Source organism: Nylanderia fulva, unplaced genomic scaffold (assembly GCF_048542155.1).
Source record: "Nylanderia fulva isolate GAGA-0341 unplaced genomic scaffold, ASM4854215v1 Scaffold87, whole genome shotgun sequence".
Classification (NCBI taxonomy): Eukaryota; Metazoa; Arthropoda; class Insecta; order Hymenoptera; family Formicidae; genus Nylanderia; species Nylanderia fulva.
In genome coordinates, this window is record NW_028190993.1 from 97306 (window position 1) to 117397 (window position 20092).

Genomic DNA, 20092 nt, shown 5'->3' on the forward strand with positions numbered 1-20092 from the left:
CCCGACAAGTCCTGACGCCCCGGATTCCCATCCCAATTTGGCGCGACCCTTAAGTGTCTCTCCCGAGGCACACAACAAGTAATTATTAGTTTTAATAACTTATTAAAAAAATCAATTGAATTGTTTATGATAAATTTTTTTTTTTTCGTCAAAAGTCGAAAGCGAAAAACTAAATATCAACGTCATTTGAACCACTGCTATTTTTAATTCTCAATTAAATAACTGCACTGCAACGTCACTGCTATTTTTAATTCCTAATTAAATAAAGTCTTCATAAAAATGTTAAGGTTAGAAAAGTAGAATCTAAACCGGTTTTGGAATAATATTTAATTTTTATATTTCGTACATTAGCTAGTGGAAACGCGCGGAATACAAGATTTGGCGAATAATGATGAGCTGATTGGACGTATGTATATATTGTGTGTATATATTATTATATATATATATATATATATATATATAATTTCATCTTTTAATTATTTCTTTGTACTCTAGAGTTAACGAATGTGTATTCATTGATAAATTCATGGAATAAATAGAATTATTTTTACTTGTTATTCAAAAAAAATTTTTATATCCACATATCAATGAATTCTTTAATAATATATTTTTAATAATATAAAAAATATATATATATATATATATTAAAAGTATGTTTACAAATATATTAGTTTTTCATAGAGTCAATAGTTAAATAAAAAATCTATAAACGTTTTTTATTTTTCTCAGATATGTAAGTAAATGTTATATGTGTATAATTTTGTAGTAGTAGTCAGACAATGTGCGTGTGTATGTTTTCTTGCAAAATGATCGACAACTCGTCGTCCTCGGTAGTTTCATCTTCTCTTTCGTGGAGATACATTCTTCCATCTTTTTAGAAAAAGAAGTCAAAGCCGGATATGGTGTGAAATAATATATGTATGTTTCAGTAAATCTAGCGAGATATAAGAAACCAATCGCCTCTACGTTAATGGTGCTAGAATAAAATCACAGAACAATCTCCCGAGATTCCGTTGAAAAACACAAAAAGAAAACGATACTTGGATTTTATTAAATGTGTATATTTTGCATTAACATCTTTCTTTCGCACAATTAATATAAACTCTAAAGTATGTATAAAAATATAGACAATTTTAATTATTGAACATTCGAAATCTATGTGCGAGGACCGATGAATGCTGATAAGTTTGCATCGATTTAATTATTTAATTTTTCTAAAGTATATCCTTATATAAAATAATGTGTCAAAAAAGTTTCGCGTTTTTGTGTTGCGGATTGTTTCTCTTTATCATTTCGCCATCGAAATCTCAGCAAAGTTTCATCGACAACGAAGAGAAAGAAAATTCGACGGTACGAAACGAGAAGGACGCGGATTCTACAATAATCTATAGCGACGAAATAAAAACAATTCGATACGATTTGTGTGAAAATAAGTTTGCCAACAATACGCAATATGTTCACAATCCTGAGAATGATGACCAAATATGGATGAATTTTCATACCCATTCGACAAATGTCAATTATGAAGGAAATTTCACGTCACAGGAAAATTATGAAAATTTGATCGTAAAGAACGATTCCGTGTCAAATGGTGTCTGTGAAAATTTCAAAGGGAGTAAAGAAATTAACATCGTTCCGTACGAAATGTGCCATAATGTTACTTGCATTCTGCTGTGCTGTCCTCTTGGCGACACCCTAAGATGGAAAACCAGCAAATGCATTCCGAAAAAAATTAAATACAATCTTCCGAATGTATACGAATCCACAAACAATTTAATGGAGAACGAAAATAAAAGTGTGGACGAATTGTTCCAGTATGCCGTCTACGATTCGTGCTTGGAGATGCATCGTTTCAGATATCCGTATGATTATAAGATTTTCACCAACGGTTCTATTTATTTATCTCATTCTAAAACATTACTTAAATCGACGTCATATTGTCTCGCTTTTATCTGGAAATGGGGGAATAAGTTTGATGTGACTTTTTGTTCGGAAACTGCTGTTCAAATTTTCAAGGACGAGAGAGAGGCCATACCAACGGTTCGCTCGGCAATTCGTTTATTTAAGATATGTGCAAGCGTGAAATTAATATGTTTATTATTTCTCGTATCGATATTTCTAGTGTATTCCATATTGCCAGAACTCCGAAATGAGCATGGCTTCATGTTGTGCAATTATAGCTTCACTTCATCCATCGCAATCGTAATTGATTTTGTAAAGATTATGCATTACGGAGCGGATGTGTCGCATCCCGTCTGTATTACACTTGGTACAGTACATATATCTAACAATAAATTATATAACTATATACAATCAATAGTCAAGCATAATGTATATTTCCATATTTATTAATCTTTTTCATAACTTGAATATGTAACTTGTCAAAAATATGACGACTAATAATTAATTAAATTAATTAAATTAATGCACTTTAATAATAGCTAATCCGAGTTTGCCGCAATATACATTGTAAAAAAATATGTAATATATTACACAAAAATATGTAAAATTACATAAATAATAAGTGTAAAATTACACAATAAATAATAGAAATCTTTACTTTTTCATTATTTATCATGTAATTTTACATTTATTATTTATGTAATTTTACATATTTTTGTGTAATATATTACATATTTTTTTACAGTGTATGTACCTTCATATATGTATTTATACATATATACAATATTGTTTCAGAATTTTTAGCGTTATGTCTTGAAATACTATTTAATTTTTAATATCTGTAGCATCAGTATTTATAAAATATTATAAACTTATAGTGCAAGAAGCAGAGTAAATCTATTTTTAAATGGAAAATTAAAAACGTGGAAATTTTGAATTTCTTCATTGTATATTTTCTATTATATCTTTTATTCTTATTCATTTTTCAGCTTTTTTGGGATATTTTTGGATTATGTCGAGTTACTTCTGGATGAATATCATGAGCTTTAATATGTGGCGGACATTCAGGTAAATTACCAAGTATTTTTTATTTGACTTGCCTCTAAGTTTCATTTGATTGTACTGTTTTATAATATTATAAACAAAACAAATATTTTATTATATTGACGTAAACGTTTGAAATTAGAAATGGCTTATATTGGATAATAAATATTACATTATTAATTTATAAAATATTTCTAAAATATTTCAACACAGTCTAATTCGCAATAATGTAACTTTTTGATGAACGTTTTTTACATTTTACAAGCTTGATATTTATATCGCGTTAATCATTTTTTTATGTATAAAATAAGGCAATACAAATTAATTTTTTGATATAAATATTTTTTGTATTTTAAAATTAAATAACAATTTATATTATCTTTGTTTGCAAAATATTTATAAGCAAATATGTAACAATTTCTAAATATTATACAATATTATTCTGTTTTTTTATGATAATTGAGTAAGCCTGAGAAAAATCTTGATCGAAAATAAACATTAATTTAACTCTTCTACATTGAGATTTCTTTATCTATTCTTAGTTGAATATGACATATACCCTAAATTGTAGAGGATTCTCTTCGTTACAAAAAAATGTCAATCGGAAGAAAAAATCGGAAAAAAAGAAGTTGCTGTATTATGTGATTTTTGCATACGGTTGCCCATTTATACTTGGTATTGTGTGTGTCATCATCGTGGATTTGGTTTCTGAGTATATACCAGTAAATTTGAGACCAGAATTCCAGATGGCAAATTGCGGGTATAATGGTAAACGTACGTCTCAGATAAATGTATTAATGCTATGTTTAAAAGTGTGTGAAACTGTATAAAATTTTATAACAATAATAAATAATAATAATAATAAATAATAATAAATTTATATTTACAGTTCAAAATGTGGTGTATTTGTTCTGGATCGAAACTGTCTGTATCATTAGTACTGTTTGCTTATCCATTTCTACGGCACTGAACATCAAATGTTACGAAAAAAATACAGACTTACGTCTAACAGATTCGGAAAGCAAGCGGTATAATGACAATAAAAAATGGTGAATATGCTGACATTTTTGCGTTGTATTTGAAATTTGAAAGCAATATACTGTATTCGTTTTTTTTCTATTTTGTTTTCTTTTCTTCTTTCTGACTAGTAATTACATAATTTATAAGAAAAGAAAAACATTTATTGCAGTAATTTAACTTATTGGATCGTGTCTTTCCGAGAAGGTCTGTAATTCTCGAATTGTCGCAAATAGTGATAATAAAGTTAACGAACATACATTTATGTCACATAAGTCACATTTTTAAACAATTTCATTGAACAACTATTTCTTTTTTTTCCTTTATTTAAGATTGTAATTTATTCCATTATTTTTCAATTTAATAATATAACATATGATATATATAGAATTTATTTTATTATTGAAAAATGACTAAATATTAATATATATATTTGTTTCAGGTTTAAACTATATATGCAGTTATTTATCGTAATGTCTATTTTAGTGGCCATAAACTGGGTTTTGTTTACAATGTTACTTTTGATTACTAATAAATTATTTTTATCTTTGGTAAATAATTATTATTTATATGTCATTGTATTGTTAGATATTGTGAACTGTTTCTGCAACTTTATCATATTTGTGTGGAAGAAGAAGATCAAATTGATGTTAATGAAACGATTCGGATACGAAACAAAGGCAACATCGTCTTGAATATCACAACTGAGGAGTCTATGTAAAAAAAGTCAAACTCTTGTGGAGAAGAAAACTGTTACGCGAAAGATTTGTCCGAGAAGATTAAATCTAATATTGCACTAGGTAAAATATGTTTTATCGCAGTTTATGAACAAACGATTAATCGCAATTTAATATATCAGATAATACATAAACGCACGCTTTGCGCTCGCCATTCTGCGATTTATTTTATAATTTGTGTGTGCGATTTAACTTTTTAATAATTGTAATTTTAAATAATTATATTTTCTCAACTGCCAAACTGTTACATGACAACAGCACGATTATAATTATAACGCATAATACGAATCGAACAGCCAAAGTGACAATACACAGTGTCAATAACATGATTTTTTAAATAGAACTGGATCAACAAAAGCGCGCGTTACATGTGCGTCAATGTCTACTCTTGTGTTTAATAATTTTTTAAATTTTACTTAATTTTATTTTCAATAACATTCAAACTGTTAATTCCTGGAAGGATAGTTGCTAAATGCTAAACGTTTAACACTAATATAATAAATAATTTTATTTAATATTCCGTTTACATTTATATATATTTTCATACATGTCATAACATTGCAATTAAAATATTTCGGTAACAAAATGTGAATAGCATATAGTAATCCAGCTTGGTATTGTCAATAAAAGTGCATTATTATTGTCAGTCGAGCTTCGACACACGATTAAAAAAGACGCATAAGTAAAACGCTTTGCATACTGTCAAATTCCTTTTTTACGTTTGCGATCGATATGCGAAAACTATTTTATATGGAAAAATAATTAATAAGATATTAACTTCTACAATTAAAATGTAATTACATATGTGTCAGTCGCACGCCGACATTCGAACAGTAATGTCGTAGTGCGAGATACTTTGTATGTTGTCAAATTTTTTTCAAACGACATCTCGTATCGTATCATAATTTGCTATAATTATTACATTTAATGGTTATTAAACTTTTGTAAATATAATCGCCGCGAAACTGTATCGTAATTATAAATTTTTGTTAAAACGCGAGTATTAATTATTGGAAGTATGAATAGGGGCTACAGGAATATAAATAAAAATTAATGTTTCTTTTACAATTATTTGATTATAGATTTTTGCGGATATTAATTACTTCTCTAATAATGCTTAGAATGTAATATGATATGTCCGATAAAATAAAGCTGTTTTAAATGCGAATATAAATTAATTATAATATAAACAATTGCTTTATCATAATATTTAATTATTTATATTTTTTGATTCTATATATATATTGTTGTATATTATATTATAAAATTATATACGTAATAATACAATAATCTCCCCAATGGGTATACCTTATGGCGTGACTCAATAGTATTAGTAATATTTACATAATATATTATTTAATATTTTTAATTTTTCAAAATAATTAATTTGAAAAAACATTCTACCGCTCTTATCTTGTCTTTTACAATCAGCTTATGCATAATAATATCAAAAGCTTTTACGTTTTGAGCAGGAAAATTCAACAGGCGTAACATCTCGTCTCCAACTCCAAGTGCAATAAGCGAAGTATCGATGTCACAAGCTGCCATGCAGATAAAGGCTCCTTGCGTAGGAATCAAGAGACACGGTAGTGTCTCGCGATCAGTTAAGGGCGTAGCGGAGATACCGTGTATCTTAACGCGAGTCGGACATTTGAGTCTTTATAATATTTCGAATCCTCAATAATGGCTGAAGCAATCGAGTTTATACTAGACTTAATCGATAGATTGAGTTCGAATTATATAATAAAAGTGTCTTTATTTCTGCTCTACGTGATTTGTAAGCAGAGATATATAAATGCAAAGTCGAAATATGAAAAATTTCTATTAAGAAACGTCCCCGTCATCATTATCATCATTATCATCATCATTATCATCATCATTATCATCATCGACCACGCATACATAGTAGTATCGTGCTACACGTATTCACACGTATACAACACATGCGCACACATATATCACACGTACACAACACATGCAAGATGCATGTAGTGGTAATTTTGTCCATCTCGCACGTTTTACAACAGATGGCGATAGTGGCGCTCCGCCATATCGGCAGCGTGCGGGGTTATGTTGGCTAACTCTCTCTCTCTCTCTCTCTCTCTCTCTCTTTCTCACACACACACGCACACACACACACACTCTCTCATTTTCACTCACTCACTCACTGTTCGTCTTGTGTACTTATTTAGTACATTCATGATCGGCAGCGTGCGGGGTTATGTTCGCTAACTCTCTCTCTCTCTCTCTCTCTCTCTCTCTCTCTCTCTCTTTCTCACACACACACGCACACACACACACACTCTCTCATTCTCACTCACTCACTCATTGTTCGTCTTGTGTACTTATTTAGTACATTCATGATTAAACATCTATATGCATTAATGTTAAATTTACTTACAATTAGTTTACTTGAAATATTCAATCTCTAAAGTGTTTATCTTATAAGATAGACAAAAAAATCTGAGTAAATAATAAGAAAAAAAAACAAGGATTATTATTGTCATAATTTTTTATCAATTAAGTACTCTCAACTATCCAATAATTAAATAAATACGTACAAATGTGCGCGCGTGTACACACATACACATATTGATATTAAAGAGATTGAAGGAGAGGAAGGAGAAGATAAAAATTTAAATATTCACATATATTTTCAAATATTATATATGAATTTATAGTTTACATATTTAATTAATAATGAATTTCTAATTATATTAAACATATCAAAATAAAGACATACATGTATTTATCAAATGAATAAAATTATTGAATACAGACTTAAAAAATTTATCAAACATAGACTTAAAAAATTAATTAATTAAACATATTCCAAATTTAGAAAAAATAAACTTTATTTATATATGCAACAGCTTTTTAAACTAAATTTTTAAATTCTATTTTATATTAGACAATTATCTCAATCAACATCTACGTCCACATTAGCTGCACTGCAGACTACCTTTACAGCCACATTATCTGCTCCGCGGATATAGCGTTATGCCAATAATCTCTAAAAACTCACCTTTAAAAAAAGGTAAAAAAAGGCGACCAGTTAAGGGCACGCCATTAACAAAAATTATCCATTGCAAACCCATGTAGAATCCTATCCTATTGCAAACCCATGTAGAATCCTATGAAAAATTAACCATTGCAAACTCATGTAGAATCCTATGAAAAATTAACCATTGCAAACCCATGTAGAATTGTATTAAAAATTATCCATTGCAAACTTATGTAGAATCCTACATTGCAAACCAATGTACAATAGAATTGTATGAAAAATTATCGATTATAAACCCATGTACAATCGTAACAAAAGTAATAAAATAAAAAAAAATTGCGCCAAGTAAAAGTAGAAACTTGTACCAGTGGAAAATTAAAGTTGCAGACATATATAGAGTCGTATAATGAATCAGTAAAAATTTAAATTTGCAAATGTAGAATCGTACCATAAAAAAACTTATCTTTTAAAAAAAAAGATAAACAAGATGCCAAGTCCATGCGCCATGTGAAAAAGAAATCAAAAAATTTTAGTTAAAAAAACTGGGAGCGCTGCTAAATAATATTCTAACAATATTAAAATTAAATTGTTACTTTTAAACTCATTACAGTTAAAATATGTTTTGTGTTTAAATTAATTAATGTTACTTTAAGATGCATTGTAATTTTGAAACTTAGCAGCGCGCCCAGTTTTTTTAACTAAAATTTTTTTATTTCTTTTTCACATGGCGCATGGACTTGGCATCTTGTTTATCTTTTTTTTTAAAAGATAAGTTTTTTTATGGTACGATTCTACATTTGCAAATTTAAATTTTTACTGATTCATTATACGACTCTATATATGTCTGCAACTTTAATTTTCCACTGGTACAAGTTTCTACTTTCACTTGGCGCAATTTTTTTTTTATTTCATTACTTTTGTTACGATTGTACATGGGTTTATAATCGATAATTTTTCATACAATTCTATTGTACATGGGTTTGCAATGTAGGATTCTACATAAGTTTGCAATGGATAATTTTTAATACAATTCTACATGGGTTTGCAATGGTTAATTTTTCATAGGATTCTACATGAGTTTGCAATGGTTAATTTTTCATAGGATTCTACATGGGTTTGCAATAGGATAGGATTCTACATGGGTTTGCAATGGATAATTTTTGTTAATGGCGTGCCCTTAACTGGTCGCCTTTTTTTACCTTTTTTTAAAGGTCTTATAATTCAGGACCGCTGATTTAGAATTGTTGTTTGCTTTGCAACATATAATGCAGCGATCTTGCGCGTAAGTCCAAATCGTAAGTCTGAAGTGTAATTAATACGGAGCTTCATTATTTTACATTACATGTCACGTCAAAACAATCGTAAAATCTTTACTCACTCGAACTTTGTTTTGCCATTGACGGATATTGAATCATTTTTGGATAGAGCGACTATGGAAAACAATGGTTTCCTGTGATATGTATGGAACAGCTTATACATAAGTTTATTTTTGTTTGTAGAAAGATTCCAAGACCAAAGTTCACCCCAAGGAGAGGAAATTAAAAGCACTACTGACTTCACCAAACACACTGCAATCCAAATTAAAATGCGTTTGTGTTTATTATACCAAGATGGCGAACTTGGCATATTTATCAAAATCTCGCGTTTACCATCTCCGCCAGCTTTCCAAATAATCACATATCTAGAGTAAAGAATTTTGGCTATTAATTGCTTCCTCATTTTAATATTTTAAATGAAAATGATATGAAGATAAAGGCAATAATATATTTATAAGTTCTCTACTTTTTTTTGATATAATATGTACAGATATTTAATTAATTCAATTCATGAGACATGGAGCACATGAAAATATTATGAGAATTTTATCTTACCGGTCTTCTGCGCTAGAAACTAAAAGTAAATCTCTTTTATCATTTCTATTTATGATGTTCATATCCGAAGGACACCACGATAAACTGATTATATTTTTCTAATCGTGACCATCCAATTTATATAATATTGTTTCTTTTTGAACAATATAAATTAATCCACTTTTGGTACCTATCGCTACAAGATTCGAGTCGTGGGGACACGAAGCCAAACATGTAGGAATTATCTGGCCTAGAGATATTATCTTTGACATCTGATATGATATGTAACAATACATTAAACAGCCCTCTGAATTTATTGCATATACAATATTGGTATCTTTGACTGATCAATCAACTTCTATAATTGATTTACTCTATAAAGAAATAGTTATATTAATAATTTAGAAATTATTATTTCTTAAATAAGCGAATTAATTCTTTTATAATGTTAAATAAGATACTGTATATACTATATGTACAAAACTTTAGCTTTATTTTGCAACGTTTTGCTTACATCCTTAAACGAGAACTGGGAGACCAATTTTAACGTATCCACATTCCAAATTTTGACGTTATCCTCATCACCACCAGAAATTAGTAATTCTGGACAGTCTGGACTATCGACATTAGGACAGAATGCTAATGAGTTCATTGTATTCTTAAAAGCATCATTAATTAGCAAATACTGTAGACCACTTTGATCCTTCTTCTGTCTGGAAAAAACGATGGAATTCTTGGTGCCCCATGTCAAAGTTTCCTTTTTCGAACATGCGAGGATATTGTTTATAAAACAATTTGGCGAGGGTGGCGACATGACGTCATTTATTCTTCTTGTATTTCTATTAGATAAGAAAGATAGAATTAGTTCCACCATAAAATTTTATATAAGTTTATATAAATTATATATAAATCCAATATATATAATAAAAATGAAGCAATATAAAGTTATATATAAATTTGTAATGTAAATTTTATAAATATAAATAATACTGATAAATTATATATAATTTTACATAAAATTATTAAATAAATTTTATATATTTTATATAAATTTTGAAGCGATATAGAACAATTCGTATAAAATGTATATTACAACGACATTTCGTATAAATATAGTTTATATATATTGTTCTATAAATGATAAAATGAGAATAATCTCTACGAAAAAGAGTATAAATTTACTAAGCAAAATTCATTTTATGCATCATAATGTCAGAAAAAATTTATATAGTTATATAATAATATAAGTAAATAATGACATTAACAAAATTATAAATAATTTTTTAAAATTGTTCTCGACGTCTACTTGTTGATATAATAATGATTAATCGGTGAGTCGCAGATGCATTTTCAATCGTATTTATAATAGCTTAGTTGTTTGTAATCCAATGTCACACAGAGTGGATAGAATAAAATAGGGTATATTCTAAAAATTATCTTGTAATACTTAATAATTCAACGGCGAATGTCGGCTTTCACTGTTCACTGTCATCCGTTTAACTTAAGTTTGAAACGACTTTATATGTGTTAAATTCGAGATATGTGTATATCCTTGAGAATCATTTATTTATTATTTGGACACGTGTGTGTATTTATTATTTGAATCTTTATTATGTATCACAAAAGAACGAAAAAAGTCTAAAGAAAATAGCGAAATAAAATTCAACAAATATGTGCGTGACTTAAATAAGTCGCAAAATAAATTTAGAAGCGTCTTCAAACAAAAATATACGTAAAACGCAACATTAGAGATGGACAACTTATAATTACTATAATTTTGATTAGATTTTTATTATTTATTTTACACAAAAACGTATTTTTGACTAATTAAATTATATTTAACATCTTATCTATAACATTTATATAAATGTTATTATTGTATATCAATTAATATTAATTAGTCACTGTTCTTTTTGACAATTTTATTTTTACACTATCAAGAGACACGGTAGTGTCTCGCGACCAGTTAAGGGCGTAGCCGAGACACCGTGTATCTTAACGCGAGTCGGACATTTGAGTCTTTATAATATTTCGAATTCTCAATAACGGCTGAAGCAATCGAGTTTATACTAGACTTAATCGATAGATTGAGTTTGAATTATATAATAAAAGTGTCTTTATTTCTGCTCTACGTGATTTGTAAGCAGAGATATATAATTGCAAAGTCGAAATATGAAAAATTTCTTTTAAGAAACGTCCCCGTCATCATCATTATTATTATCATCATCGACCACGCAAACATAGTAGTATCGTGCTACACGTATTCACACGTATACAACACATGCGCACACATATATCACACGTACACAACACATGAATAGATGCATGTATTGGAAATGTCCATCTCGCACGTTTTACAACAGACGGCGATAGTTGCCCTCCGCTATATTGACAGCGTGCGGGGTTAGATATTTTCAATTTTCAATTTCAATTTTTACATTCAATTTTAATGTTATTATTTGCAAATTTATTGTCATAATAATTTATGTGCAAGTTTACAGTCTGTGATACAAAATCAGATATTTTGCTATTATTTCAATAATATTTCAATTATATAAATGCTTATGTATGAGTATGCATATATTTTTAATAATTTTCTTAATTAGCTTCTATATTTTTTTCAGTTGTACATCAAGCAGGTAGCATTATCAGCTCACTTGTGAGCATGGGTTGGGCAATGGCTAGTTATCATCGCAGCATTCGATTAGCTTAACAAGATAAATCTAATATCAGTGCTATAGGAACTATTTTACAATTTTTCTGGCATTTTCTTATTGCAGGTACATATATATCCAATAATTAATATACAAAATTAAATATTATTCATCACACACTTTGTATCAAAATAATATATTTTTTAAAATTTATTTTAAATTTATTTAATCATTTTTATCATTGTGATTGTAGTGGCAAGGATCTTATTGCTCAGTGTCATTGCAAGCATCTGGCCTGTATATACCATAATATATTGCGTAATACATTGGCTAAGTATGACAATATAGATTTTGATAGATTCCCATGGAATATTGGAATTTTGTCGGACTTACAGTCATCCACCACATATGCAGCCTACAATTAAAGAACGCATTTATTCCATATGATTTGCTTCCGTTATTGGAATATTTAAAATAAAAATTTTATTAATAAATTTCGATGAAATAATTTATAAGAGGTTGAAGAAACTATGAAACAAATTCAGTCTCATAAAAGGGTAGTTGGAACAATAGTGGTGAATGCAGAAGGTATTACATGAGATCATTGACATGATTTACTTGTAGTTGTAAACAAAAATTTATAAAATTATATCTGTTTTAGGTATTCCTATAAAGTCAACATTAGATAATACGACAACAGTTCAATACGCAGGTTTGATAAGTCAATTGTCAGATAAAGCTCGTTCTGTCGTACGTGACTTGAATCCAACAAATGATTTAACTTTCTTGCGCATACGTAGCAAAAAACATAAAATTATGATGGCACCAGATAAAGAATTCATATTAATAGTAGTACAAAATCCAGTTGATTGATATTTAAAAGAAACAAAAATATATTTCAAAGTTAAGATTTATTTCTTTGGTTGTTAATTTAATCTGTATGCTACATTGTGGATGTTAATATCTATTCAATTAAATAAAGAAAAATAAAAGAATAAAGCTTAAAAATTATACAAAATGCAGTATTTAATTACTAATTTAACAAATTATGAACTTTTAGAGTTTTTAAATAGTGCTTTCTTCTTTGGTAACAATATTATATTTTTAAGTTTGATAATTATGAAAATATGTATATATAGTAATTCATGGCATGTTTATTTTTGTATTTAATACAATTATAAATGTACATTTCTCATCAATAAAATATCACAGTATCTTTTTTATAATTTAATTTTAATATTGAGATTGTTTTTATTCAGTGGAAAAAAAATGTGTAGTTGGTCCCTATTAATTATACATACATATAAGAGTGTCGCACAAATAATTCTATGCAGTCTTTTTAAGATAATATAAAAATACTTTTAAAATACATATAATCAAAATTGTATGTATTAAAATTCAATAGCATATAAAAAAGATTTTTTGAAATTATATATATATAATAAAAATCCAACATTTTATATATATATATATATATATATATAAATATAAATATATATTTATTTATTGTATATCATAAATATATATTTATTTATTTATATTTACCTATCTTTTTTTTATATATAATATATGGTAGAAATACAATGTGAGTTATTTTATTTTGTAAAATTGTTGAAAGTTAAACTATACAATGAAATTATTTCATATAATACCGAGATTCTTTTCATAATAAAGATTAAGAGAGAGTTAGATTTTATCATAAGATTTATAAAAGTCATAAGATAAGGTTAATTGCATATTGTATAATTTATCTCTCATTTTTTAAAGTAAATAAATATCAAAGTTACATTGCTTGAACTGGTGCGTTTGAAGTATGTTGTCTTTTTGAGGGATGCAAGACAATATAGTACAAAAGCATTGCTGTAATTCCCAAGAAAAAGGAAATGATACAAATAATAAAGATTATATTAAAGTACTAAGCCTCTTTAACTGCAGGAGGACAAGCATATTGCCATAATAAATTTGCTGCAATATTTTCAAAAAAGCAGATAACATAGAAAGATAGATGTTTTCAAAATGTTTTGCTATCTACAGCATTGAGATATATAAAAATGTGCACTATGCCAATAACGGAAGCAAATAATATGGAATAAATGCGTTCGTTAATTGTAGGCTGCATATGTGGTGGATGACTGCAAGTCCGACAAAATTCCAATATTCCATGGGAATCTATCAAAATCCATATTGTCATACTTAGCCAATGTATTACACAATATATTATGGTATATACAGGCCAGATGCTTGCAATGACACTGAGCAATAAAATCCTTGCCACTACAATCACAATGATAAAAATGATTAAATAAATTTAAAATAAATTTTAAAAAATATATTATTTTGATACAAAGTGTGTGATGAATAATATTTAATTTTGTATATTAATTATTGGATATATATGTACCTAAAATAAGAAAATGCCAGAAAAATTGAATTTGCTTATTTATTTAAAGATGCTTATCATATACAAAAATGAATGATATAATCTCTAAAAACTCACCTTTAAAAAAAGGTAAAAAAAGGCGACCAGTTAAGGGCACACCATTAACAAAAATTATCCATTGCAAACCCATGTACAATAAAATTGTATGAAAAATTATCGATTATAAACCAATGTACAATCGTAACAAAAGTAATGAAATAAAAAAAAAATTGCGCCAAGTGAAAGTAGAAACTTGTACCAGTGGAAAATTAAAGTTGCAGACATATATAGAGTCGTATAATGAATCAATAAAAATTTAAATTTGCAAATGTAAAATTGTACCATAAAAAACTTATCTTTTAAAAAAAAAAGATAAACAAGATGCCAAGTCCATGTGCCATGTGAAAAAGTGTTAAACAAAAAAGTATTTTTAAGTAAAAAAATCTATCAATTGACAAAAATTTATGTTCTAAAATTAATATCTCTACAAAAAGTAATGTCCAATTATTGCGCGAATAAATAAACATTTTTATAAAAAATTAAAATTTAAAAACTTATGCAAATTTAAAATTAATATAAAATAAAAAGAAATAAAAAAATTTTAGTTAAAAAAACTGGGCGCGCTGCAATGAGTTTAAAAGTAACAATTTAATTTTAATATCATTAGAATATTATTTAGCAGCGCGCCCAGTTGTTTTAACTAAAATTTTTTTATTTCTTTTTATTTTATATTAATTTTAAATTTGCATAAGTTTTTAAATTTTAATTTTTTATAAAAATGTTTATTTATTCGCGCAATAATTGGACATTACTTTTTGTAGAGATATTAATTTTAGAACATAAATATTTGTCAATTGATAGATTTTTTTACTTAAAAATACTTTTTTGTTTAACACTTTTTCACATGGCGCATGGACTTGGCATCTTGTTTATCTTTTTTTTTAAAAGATAAGTTTTTTTATGGTACAATTTTACATTTGCAAATTTAAATTTTTATTGATTCATTATACGACTCTATATATGTCTGCAACTTTAATTTTCCACTGGTACAAGTTTCTACTTTCACTTGGCGCAATTTTTTTTATTTCATTACTTTTGTTACGATTGTACATGGGTTTATAATCGATAATTTTTCATACAATTCTATTGTACATGGGTTTGCAATGGATAATTTTTGTTAATGGTATTACATTACGTTGTATTCAAGTTTTTAAATAAAAAGATATATTGAAGATAAAAGTCGCGGGAAATTAAATGCAAGGCAAGAAATTTACAAAATGTATGCGTGTAACATATATTAATAAATCGTGTTAAATTAAATTGAATGTTACAAGTAATTGACAATATAATATTCTTATTTTTTAATGGTTTATTTATTAATAACTTTCCAATAAATAGCGAGTACAATACAAATATTTATTTATTAATTATTATTTCTATTATTGACGTAACATTATTTTGTAGATGTAACATTATTTATATTCTCATTTCTCATAATCTTGATAACTCTTTCGTACACGAGTTTTGGAGCATCCTTGGCCCATATAAAATCGACGTGATTGAAATTGCGCCATGGCACTTCATATAAGTCGATTACGTTGGGTAATATGCGATAGAGTCTCTTGACACTCTTGAAAAAAGTGATCTTGTGAATTATCAGAAAATTTTCATATTTCTACAAAATAGAAAAATTTGTGTTTTCTTGTTAAAAACGGTTAAAATATTTTTGTTAAATACGTTTAAGAACAAATGTTAATTTAACATATTATTGTGTTAATTGAACTTAAATGTTAAATTATTGAAATTATTATAAGTTAAATTATTAAAACAATCAATATAGTAAAAGTATAACGAGCATTAAATAGAATGTTAGAATTAGAAATTTATTTAATATATTCTACAAGCATTGTCAAACCGAAGAAATATCAATCGAATCGGACAAACCGTAAATTTATCGAATCTTACATAAAAGAATTATCTAGACGTTTCGACTGCACGCAGTCTTTTTCAGTGTTACATAAATTATCAAGTCATATCTTAAACGCTATTACATTACATTAATATCCTATCAAATTTATAATGTTAGAAATGTGTCACAATGTGTCATGTCTGATGTTTCGCAATGTTTCATGTCTGATGTTTCGTCCATGAATCCTTTTGTGTAGAGATTCTTCGTTTTTTTTGCGAGAAATGATTAGTAACGGTATGCATTTTAAATCTCTTTGTGCTGATTTCACGTTAAATTATTAAATTATTAAAATTATTATAAGATATAAGAATAACACAATGTGCATCTATTTTCAATTTTAAACAATAAATATGCTTTATTTTATTAGTGACAAAAATTATCTGTAAAAATTTACAGAATAAAATGTTCATTTTTTATTTTATAATATAAGTAGGGATGATAAAATCTAAAGTTAACATATTTTTACATTAAAACTATGTCAATTTTACAGAAAATTTATTTTAAATTACTTAAAATTTTGCATATATTTTGTATTAAAATATTAACACAGTATTTGTCTTCATTTAATATATCCATATTCTGTGAAATTAACACAAAAATTTTTGTGGACATGTGATATCTGTTAAATTTAACACAAATTTTTTTTCAACTGTGTACAGACAACAAAATATAAAAAATAATTTTTTAAAATTAATTTGTTCTCTCTCTCTTTCTGCTATAAATTTTATTCGAACAAGTAGTTCTTTGTTACTTACCACGATGTTAACTATCAAGTCTCCAAGACCATAAAACAATGCGATAGGTAATGTGGTATTTGCTAGATTATAATCCGGGGGTTCCGGCAAATTGTACATCAACAGATTTTTTTCGCGACCGTAATCGTATTGGCGAAACTTGCTTGCCTGGTTTATCTGATTGAAATGTAGAAAAGTTTTAGTCGAGGTGCCGGCTGGATCGACGCCCAGGATTACAGGTAGAAGAGTCTGAATAGAGAATAATAGGACATATAGACAAAGTTTAATTTGAAGCATGATTATATTTAAAATAATGAAATGCCACGATCAAAAATTCAACTCGGTGTTGTATTTCGATCAGAATAATCATTACTCATACGTAGTTAAATTGTTCAGGATCACTTCCGCAGATCAAAAATATTATGTTGGTACATAACTGTTGCGTGGTGAAATTTCGATTGCAGATATATTTTGAAGTAAATTTCAAAAAATCATTTTGCGGCAATAATTCGTCGTGAAAGAATAACCGCATGATTATCTATAATGAGAATAAGTTCTTTTTTGGGATATAATACATATATATGTATTTCTAATTCATAATAATTAAAAAATAATTCGAAATATAATTTTTGTATTTTTTTATAGTAAAAATAAAGTTTTAAGAAATAAAAAACTGCTTATACATTTAATCATATATAAATGTATAGATATATGTATATGTAACAATGTATTGGAAATGTTATCTTATTGTATATTAATTTTGAAACTTCAGATAAAAGTTTTATTTTTTAAATCGTAAAAATATAAAAAATATATTTCTTAAATTATAATTTTAAACACATTGTTGTCGCAACATTTTTTTACGTATTTGATAATTACAAAACATTAGATATTACCTATTAAAGAGACGTTCATAGATTTTTTGTTTCGACAATAAAGGGACATTGTTTTGAACAGTATATATTATTAATACGTTACTTAATAATAAACAATTTAATAATAATAAATAATAAATTAATTTTTAATTTAATAATATATAATTACTATAAATAATAAATAATTTTCTAATTTATATTTGCATATTTTATATTACCTTAAATTCTCTCAAGAAAGGATTGATATATTTTAATGCACTTTCTACTTTGTCAAGAAAGACTCCCGGCGCAAAATTAATCATCTTTTGCACCATTCGTGCGATTTCCGGACGCTCTGATGCCATTACATAAAAACTGGTTGCACCCATCGAATGACCAACGTACGCGTGCAATGGTTGCGATTTCATATTTGTGATAAATTTAATCATCACGGGTAAATCATAGATACCCATTTCGTGAAAGCTGGTAAAACATTTGATTACCTTACCGTCACAAAAAATATATATAAATAATAAATACATAGAAATGTATATGTATAGTAGTGTATCTTACATAGATGGACTACATAAATTGATTTATTGTCAAAAAATAAATTTTTTTTATGGCAAAATTTCTGAAGATACATTATTTCCAAAATATCTTTGTTTTGCCAATACAGATTTGCTGATTCTTTGTGTTAAAATTTTGATAAATTATATTAAAAAATATAATATATTTAAAAAATATTATATTGTATATATATGTATATATATATGTATATATATATATATATATAATATATATATATATATATATATAATATATATATATATATATATATATATATATATAATTACATTGTATTAATTATACAATAAATATACACAGAGTATATTCTTTCAATATAAGTAAAGATGCAGACTGATACGAGTGTCTTTTTGTCAGACATTTAAATATACTTTATATATATATATATATATATATACATAAAGTATATTTATGTCTGACAAAAAGACACTCGTATCAGTTTGCGTCTTTACTTATATAGAAAGAATATACTCTGTATATATTTATTGTATAAAGAGTCTTTCTGGATAAATGTTCTTTAAAATTATTAAATATGTACCTACATACACAATAGTGATTTAAAAAAGTTAAATATATTTATATTTATTAGACTTTATAGGCTATATAAGTATAAGCATATTATATAAGTCTTTCTACTTTGTTTGATGCCAAATTAAATGTGCGACATCAGTATAAATTCATCATTTTCAAACCATCATTATTTTTATTTTATGTTAGTACCTAAAATCCCAAAATTTTAATTCCAACGGAGACAGAGAAATATGCGCCCTTGAATAGGTATTACCACGAAAATTGCCTAACCAAACATCATATCCTTGATCCGCTAATAGATAAGCTAGAATGCAAAAAAACATTGTTTGCAAAATTTATTACATAACTTGTATTTTCTCATATAATATTCTCTTACATATATAAATTCATATATTTATTGTGTTAATATTTTTTAATAATTATAAATTAAAATTACAAATTGAATTGCAGTTCAATCATTATATTATCTGATAAGTTAAATAAATAATTGTAAATAAATAATATAGAACGTTAAATATATGATACATTTAATAAATTAATAAGAAGGATTTTAATTAAAAGAAACTAAATTTCTACGTGTTAATAAGAGCCAAATAGTTGATGTGTCGGTTTTAATAAATAAAGGTTGGTTGGATGTGTGGTATTAAAATAAATGGGATAAAACGAAAGAAAGTCGGAGGGGAGGTATTAATACGTACTTGGTGTGACACCAAAAAAATGGAGGCCGTGGGCATAACAACAGTTCAATAAAATGAAGTTTGGAACCAAGACAGGATCACCCGGGGTGGA

General features: G+C 26.8%; 4 protein-coding genes across 7 annotated transcripts; 2 read left to right on the forward strand and 2 right to left on the reverse strand.

Annotated features, from left to right (window-relative positions):
• The first annotated feature begins 18 nt into the window (after positions 1–18).
• LOC114944410 (G protein-coupled receptor Mth2-like) lies at positions 19–9375 on the forward strand. Of its 3 annotated transcripts, none has more exons than XR_014926343.1 (8): positions 19–78; positions 352–406; positions 930–2269; positions 2892–2970; positions 3518–3720; positions 3836–3995; positions 4406–4763; positions 9204–9375. XR_014926343.1 is itself a non-coding variant. In XM_085489528.1 (7 exons), exons 3-7 carry the CDS (start codon positions 1240–1242, stop codon positions 4656–4658), a joined length of 1725 nt encoding a protein of 574 aa, XP_085345654.1. In that variant the 5' UTR covers positions 19–78; positions 352–406; positions 930–1239; the 3' UTR covers positions 4659–5878. The 3 variants fall into 3 exon arrangements, 1 of the variants encoding a protein (XP_085345654.1); XR_014926342.1 differs by lacking the exon at positions 9204–9375 and adding an exon at positions 6173–7161; XM_085489528.1 differs by lacking the exon at positions 9204–9375 and having other exon boundaries at positions 4406–5878.
• On the reverse strand, positions 8904–10394 carry LOC114944414 (uncharacterized). Its single transcript, XM_085489548.1, has 4 exons — positions 10069–10394; positions 9576–9928; positions 9083–9385; positions 8904–9005 (listed from the first exon to the last, which is right to left on the reverse strand). Exons 1-2 carry the CDS (start codon positions 10366–10368, stop codon positions 9902–9904), a joined length of 327 nt encoding a protein of 108 aa, XP_085345674.1. The 5' UTR covers positions 10369–10394; the 3' UTR covers positions 8904–9005; positions 9083–9385; positions 9576–9901.
• Positions 10395–11531: 1137 nt separating this feature from the next.
• LOC146719768 (dynein light chain roadblock-type 2-like) lies at positions 11532–13226 on the forward strand. The gene is made up of 4 exons (XM_085489549.1): positions 11532–11957; positions 12179–12334; positions 12462–12796; positions 12870–13226. The coding sequence occupies exons 3-4, from the start codon at positions 12739–12741 to the stop codon at positions 13079–13081; spliced, it is 270 nt and encodes an 89-aa protein (XP_085345675.1). The 5' UTR covers positions 11532–11957; positions 12179–12334; positions 12462–12738; the 3' UTR covers positions 13082–13226.
• A 2747-nt stretch (positions 13227–15973) lies between these two features.
• On the reverse strand, positions 15974–19618 carry LOC146719769 (lipase 3-like). Of its 2 annotated transcripts, none has more exons than XM_085489547.1 (5): positions 19493–19618; positions 18424–18667; positions 17710–17868; positions 17352–17579; positions 15974–16257 (listed from the first exon to the last, which is right to left on the reverse strand). In XM_085489547.1, the coding sequence occupies exons 2-5, from the start codon at positions 18655–18657 to the stop codon at positions 16081–16083; spliced, it is 798 nt and encodes a 265-aa protein (XP_085345673.1). In that variant the 5' UTR covers positions 18658–18667; positions 19493–19618; the 3' UTR covers positions 15974–16080. The 2 variants fall into 2 exon arrangements, with proteins under 2 accessions (XP_085345673.1, XP_085345672.1); XM_085489546.1 differs by having other exon boundaries at positions 15974–16302; positions 18424–18687; positions 19493–19551.
• Between the last annotated feature and the right edge of the window lie 474 nt (positions 19619–20092).

Excerpts from the sequence above, each read along its gene's own strand:
- LOC114944410 (XM_085489528.1), top strand. The coding sequence starts at position 1,240 with ATGTGTCAAAAAAGTTTCGCGTTTTTGTGTTGCGGATTGTTTCTCTTT. Across the intron at positions 3,721-3,835 it reads TTGCGGGTATAATGGTAAAC|TTCAAAATGTGGTGTATTTG; the intron begins GTACGTCTCAGA and ends TTATATTTACAG. Across the intron at positions 3,996-4,405 it reads TATAATGACAATAAAAAATG|GTTTAAACTATATATGCAGT; the intron begins GTGAATATGCTG and ends TATTTGTTTCAG.
- LOC114944414 (XM_085489548.1), bottom strand. The coding sequence starts at position 10,368 with ATGTCGCCACCCTCGCCAAATTGTTTTATAAACAATATCCTCGCATGT. Across the intron at positions 9,929-10,068 it reads CCCAGTTCTCGTTTAAGGAT|AGTAAATCAATTATAGAAGT; the intron begins GTAAGCAAAACG and ends ATTTCTTTATAG.
- LOC146719768 (XM_085489549.1), top strand. The coding sequence starts at position 12,739 with ATGAAACAAATTCAGTCTCATAAAAGGGTAGTTGGAACAATAGTGGTG. Across the intron at positions 12,797-12,869 it reads AATAGTGGTGAATGCAGAAG|GTATTCCTATAAAGTCAACA; the intron begins GTATTACATGAG and ends TATCTGTTTTAG.
- LOC146719769 (XM_085489546.1), bottom strand. The coding sequence starts at position 18,657 with ATGGGTATCTATGATTTACCCGTGATGATTAAATTTATCACAAATATG. Across the intron at positions 17,869-18,423 it reads CTTTCTTGAGAGAATTTAAG|ATAATCATGCGGTTATTCTT; the intron begins GTAATATAAAAT and ends TTCTCATTATAG. Across the intron at positions 16,303-17,351 it reads ACTTGATAGTTAACATCGTG|AAATATGAAAATTTTCTGAT; the intron begins GTAAGTAACAAA and ends TCTATTTTGTAG.